Genomic DNA, 5,523 nt, shown 5'->3' with positions numbered 1-5,523 from the left:
GAACAAGCCATCGCCTCATTATTTCCAAATTGATCCTTGGCTCAGTCAGTGGTGCGGTCAACGGGATTCATCAACTCCTCAAAAAGTTCCCAAAATAGAAGATCCGTCCATATCGCCTCCATCAGGAAGTATGACAGAAGGGAACGACCCTTACAAGGGCACCAATGAAGCTCCTCGCCAAAAAAGTATCATACTTTCTAATTAATACTTCCGTCATAAATCAAACGCTTTCCTTTCAGGCCCCGAATTTTTCAATATTTTCCACGAGCTAAACATGATAACATCAAGATGAGGTTTGATGATTTTGCTAGTCATCAGAATTGGAAGCAGCGTCATCCTCTCCACCTATAAAAGTCCTCGGCCACCCAAGAAGCCCAACCCAGCTCGGCCTTGACCCAGCACTTCCTCCTCCTCTCGTGCTAAGCCAAGATGGTCCCATCCGCGAACCTCACAGTTGTCCTCTTGGCTGTCTTCTGGATCAATTGCATTTCGGCCAAGCCCGTGACCAGGAACAAAGAAAATGCGCGACTGGAAGAATTAATCAGCTACCTGTCTGGCCTAAACCTTCCCAACAAGCAGGTAAGCCTGAAGCTGGCCCACCATGCCCTTCGGTTCCTGAGATGCCACTGTTAGACCGAGGCTGGCAATAGCTCTCCATCTTGCTGAGGGCAGAGGGCCTGTGGGGATGGGGGGCAGGTGCAGCTGGGAGAGACAGCCGAAGACCCTCGTTGCTGTAGTGATCAGGTCTGCAGAGGTGGCCATGGACCGTGTAGGTTACTGACTCCTTCTATTGTATTTATTGAGTGCTTACTGTGTGCGGTGCACCGTACTAAGCACTTGGAAAAGTACAACTTAACAATAAACAGACACATCCCCTGTCCACAAGGAGTTTACAGTCCAGAGGTAAGCTCCTTGTGGGCAGGGAGCATGTTTACCAACTCTGTTATAACTATACCGTCCCAAATGCTTAGTACAGCGGGCTGCATACAGTAAATGCTCAGTAAATACAATTGATCCATCAGTTGCAGAAAACAGGCTAATTCCTCGAGAGGTGGTTGATTAACCAATTTTCTGACGGGATTGTTGGAAGGGAGGCAGTGAGCATGCCTGCCGACCCTAGTTCTTGAGCACGACAATGCATAGAATGGGCCTCTTCAGTCTCGATGGAATTTGGTTCCTGTGAAATTCCTAATTGGAACCAAAGCCACCAGTGGGAACACCCCCATTTCCGGCCATGATTCCCTCTGCCCATTCCAATTGTCCGGGGCATAGAAGCTGCTAGCTCTTTTTCATCAATTTTTTTTCTAATCATTTAGAAAATCATTTAGATTTGAACAGGGCTCAAGCCCCCAAACTCTGGGAATCTGCCGGCCCTGACATTGCCCGGAAAGCCTCAGAGTCTTCTGGGAAAGAGCAGAGCTGACTGTGCTATGGTACCGTAGAGCAGAACAAACATAAGACTGAAAGGGTGGGTTGGAGGAGGGGAGAGAGGACTTAGAGCAGAGGAGGCTGCAGAGAGCACAGAAACCCTCAGAAACCAACCCCGGTGCTTCCCGTCTACCAGCCACCTCTGAGGTTTATAAAGAAGCAGTGATGGTTTTTGATGGCCATTTGTGATGATCTCTGCTGCTCACCTTTGGGCTTCCTTCCTCCCAGCACCCCTGGTCAGGGCCAGCTGTGAGGAGAGGCATCTCCAGGTTGTCAGGGGTCATCATAAGATGAAGAGCCCATGAATCCCCACTGGGCTCCCAGAAGGCACCAGAGCCACTGGCATGATATCCCTTAGACTGGCAGCCTTGGGTCCCAGGGCTGCGGTGTCTGCTGAAAGTCCACCAGCCCATGGGTTTCAGGGAGAGAAGCATAGCAGGGCTCCGGAAGAGAGATGTGAATGTGTGCTGGGCCTGAGGAGGTGAAAGGGCAGTAGGAGATGACAGGCGAGAGTGTCTGCAGCTATCACACCGGGGGCGGGGAGCGGAAACAGAGAGTCTTGAATAGAAGAAAATCTAATCAGGAATCTCATGTAGCTTGTCACTGCCACAGACCTATTTATTAATTACCCCCAAGAAATTCAAAAGCAGCAAACGATGCTCCCCTCTCTGGTCACGTAATCACAAGAACTTTCCATTTGCTTCCCTAGTCCCTGTGCAATGACAGTATGGTGTGGAAAGTCAATTTTGACTGGGAAAAGGCACAAAAGGAAGCTGAGAGCCAGGTAAGAGATTCCGAGAGGGAGGATGTTAGAGGCCCGTCCTGAAGGGGCTGTCTCCTCTTTAAAAAAAAAAATGGTACTTATTAAGTCCTTACTAGGTGCCAGGCATTGTACTAAGCTCTGGAGTAGAAATAAACTAATCAGGTTGGACTCAGTACCTACCCCACAGGGGACTCACAATCATAATCCCCATTTTCACAGATGAGGTAACTGAAGCACAGAGAAGCTAAGTGACTTGCCCAAGGCTACACAGCAGATAAGTGGCGGAGCCAGGATTAGAACCCTGGTCCTTCTGAATCTCAGGCCCATACCTATCCACTAGGCCATGCTACTTCTTCTATGACCTCTCCGACTTGGGAATATTCCAGTTAATGGCTGGGGCTTCCCGTCTTGCAGTCCAAAGTTGCACTTCTCTCATCTAGCCTGTTCCTTCTTGGCCTAGCCTCTTGTCCTGTTCTGAACCAGGGAGACCAATCCAGGCAAAAACACGTGACTTGTCGTCTCAGTCCATCAGTCTCCCTATCAACCCTCTGACAGCGTCACAGGGGACCAAGCCCTGTCCTTGACATATTTAACCCATTCTTTCCCCTCAGCCCAGCCTCTTGTACCCCCATCTTAGTCTCTAAAGGTCTTTAGTTGCCCAACGCCTTGCACCCACATCATCCTTTCCCAGAGAAATGGTGTACACTCCATAAGCAGGCCCCGAGCCCCAAGGTCCATCAGGGAATCTGGGTGTCCCCTGGAAGTCTCCTGCTCCAGAGGCCCTGCTCTAGAATGACTCCATTTGCTGGCTCAGGTGGGCAGGGTAGCTAAGAATCTGAATTCCACCTTCTAAAGGGCAAGGAGGGAAAATAAGCCTGCTCCATGCATGCCTTGGTTTTGTGCCTTTCCAGAAGTCCTGTGAGATTTTCAAAGCCCTTCAGAACATTTCCGACTGTGAGACCGTCCAGGACATCCTGAGAATTATGCAGCGTCCCAGCGATGCCCACGTATGTATCTCTCCAGCTCACATCCCTGTTCAGCAGATGAGGTCAGGCAGGGCCTCCAAGGGGCCGGCTGAGGGGAAGGGGGGACTGAGGATTCCCAAAGAAGGAGGTCCCCTGCCCTGACCCCTAATGACAGGAGAGACCTCGTGGAGATTTTCCTGTCTGTGCTCAACCTGGGAGTTTACCCCTAGCCCCACCTCCTGGGGTAGACCATCCTCCAGTCCAGGGGGGTGAGGGTGGGGACGTAGAAGATTGGGGGTCTACTCTTCCTTTCCCTGGGGACTCCAGTCCCACCACCCCAGTTTAGACTGGTATTCCAGTCCAGGGGCGGAAGAGGTAAGTAGGATGGTGGGTCCACTCTCCCTTCCCTTGGGGGACTCCAGTCCCTGCACCCTGCCATAGATCAGTTCTCCATTCTAGAGGAGAGGAGGCATGTTGTGTGGGGGGTCTCCTCTCTCTTTCTCCCGGGGACTCCAGGACCCTCTGCAGTGCAGTGACTAGTGGAATCCAAGCTCCCGCCTCTGCAGGGGGAGGCTGCCCAGACAATTGCTTAGGCCAGCGGCTTCTGGCTTCGTGTGCTCAGCCAATCACCTCCGCTTTCCCTCCAGGTGCGCTGTGAAGTGAAGCAGGAGACTCAAGTCGAGCTGCAGGTGTTCCTGAAGAAGATGCTTCCATTCTACCAGAAAATCTTTCGGGAAACAAAGAAGGGCCATTCCACCAAGGCTTCTTCTCCCTAAAGGATTGCAGCTGAGCCAAGCCCCCCACCAGGGTCTTTGTGGGGGCCTGGGGAGAGAGAGGGTCCATGAATACCTATCATGTATCTCTCCTGTCATTCACCACTGCTCCAATCTCACCCCAGGTGGATCTGTTATTCCCCAGGCAGATTCAACTCTGCCCTCTGTACTGACCTAGTGGACTCACTCTCAGCTAATGCCACCTCCCAGTTGCCTTCTTCTTTTTTTCCATGGCACCCTCTCAGCCTCTCCCCGCTCTCTGACCTCTGCCCTTCGTGCTTCCAGAGGCCCTTTTCAGCTGTCCTCAGACTATTCCCCTCCCTGTCCCCTCCACCCCCTCTGCCCCTCCACTGCCCCTTCCCTCCCAGCATGCTTCAGGATGAATCGATCTGAGAGGCCTCCAAACAGAGGCACAAACCACAGCCCTTGCTTCAGCGGACTCCCCAGGCCAACCGATTCGGATCTGGGAAGAGAGACTCCATGAGAAAAGTTCCCCAGGACCTCTCCAGGCAGCTATGAGAGCATTACGTAGCCCAGGGCTTCCCCGCTGAACCCGGCTCAGCTCGGGGTGGGGAGAGACGGAGACCCACCCTCTGCCCTGATTGAGACTCAGACTGAGACACAGAGCAGATGCTCAGCACTATTTCTACTTGGTCTTATTTATTATTGTTTGTTATTTAAAGTACACCTTTGTCTTCCTATCGATCGATACCATGGATGGATGGATGGATGGATGGATTGGACTATTTGACTGAGATACTGTTGCAGAGAGAATTGGAAGAAGAGGCTTGGGCCCTCAGGGGAAAGGGGAAATGGACATGCACTACCCTCGCCCATCCTGTCCTGGGCAGCCTGCTACCTCATCAGCCAACTCCAAGACAGAGAGGCCGAGCTGGGGCAGTGAGGAGGAGGAGGAGGAGAGCCAGGCTAGAGCAAGACCCCTGCTTCCAGAGCCCAGGGGAAAGAGAACAGACTTGGAAGTTAAGGGAGCTGCGTTTTAATCCCGGCTCTGCCACTTGCCCGCTTTGTGACCCTGGGCAAGTCACTTAACTTCCCTGTGCCTCAGTCTCCGCATCTGCAGAAGGGGGAGTCGATACCTGTTCACCCTCTGTCCGATCTGGCTATCCTGTATCCATCCCAGCACTTAGTACGGTGTCTTCATACGTAGTGAGCGCTAAAAAAATACCCCAATTATTATTATTATTATGTATATTTATAGATTTTTTATTGTAAGCTTTTGTTACCAGAGTTCATAATATATATAGGGAGAAAGAGATGGAGAGAGGGAGAAAGAGAGAGAGGCTTTGCTTTGAGCAGCTGTCTAGAATCAGTCGTACCATGGTGGTCACCAAACTGGGTCAAACGAGCAGCAAGTAAATAAAGATTGAAATCGAGATCGTGTGTGTCGGAGGTGTTGTGGTGTCTGTCCTCAGGTTCTACTCAGGATCCCCCACCCGAAACCACTGGGGAGACTCCAGATCAGGGTGGGGCACCAGTGGTGATGGCGGGGGTTGAGAGGAGCTGAAGGGGGAGGGGCAGTTGCTCTCCTATTGGCTCTGCTACACCTTGGGAAGAGCAGATGGGCTTGGGGGGA

The 5,523-nt window shown here is 51.8% G+C and overlaps 1 protein-coding gene across 1 annotated transcript; it reads left to right on the top strand.

The window, feature by feature from the left end:
- The first annotated feature begins 429 nt into the window (after window positions 1-429).
- IL13 (interleukin 13) lies at window positions 430-3,932 on the top strand. The gene is made up of 4 exons (XM_038772057.1): window positions 430-579; window positions 2,138-2,212; window positions 3,103-3,198; window positions 3,804-3,932. Exons 1-4 carry the CDS (start codon window positions 430-432, stop codon window positions 3,930-3,932), a joined length of 450 nt encoding a protein of 149 aa, XP_038627985.1.
- The last annotated feature ends 1,591 nt before the right edge of the window (window positions 3,933-5,523 follow it).

The sequence above is a fragment of the Tachyglossus aculeatus genome, chromosome X1 (genome assembly GCF_015852505.1).
Source record: "Tachyglossus aculeatus isolate mTacAcu1 chromosome X1, mTacAcu1.pri, whole genome shotgun sequence".
Taxonomy (NCBI): domain Eukaryota; kingdom Metazoa; phylum Chordata; class Mammalia; order Monotremata; family Tachyglossidae; genus Tachyglossus; species Tachyglossus aculeatus.
Note: the sequence above shows the minus strand (reverse complement) of the source record. Positions and strands in the feature narration are given on the sequence as shown.

Excerpts from the sequence above, each read along its gene's own strand:
- IL13 (XM_038772057.1), top strand. The coding sequence starts at position 430 with ATGGTCCCATCCGCGAACCTCACAGTTGTCCTCTTGGCTGTCTTCTGG. Across the intron at positions 580-2,137 it reads TAAACCTTCCCAACAAGCAG|TCCCTGTGCAATGACAGTAT; the intron begins GTAAGCCTGAAG and ends TTGCTTCCCTAG. Across the intron at positions 2,213-3,102 it reads AAAAGGAAGCTGAGAGCCAG|AAGTCCTGTGAGATTTTCAA; the intron begins GTAAGAGATTCC and ends GTGCCTTTCCAG.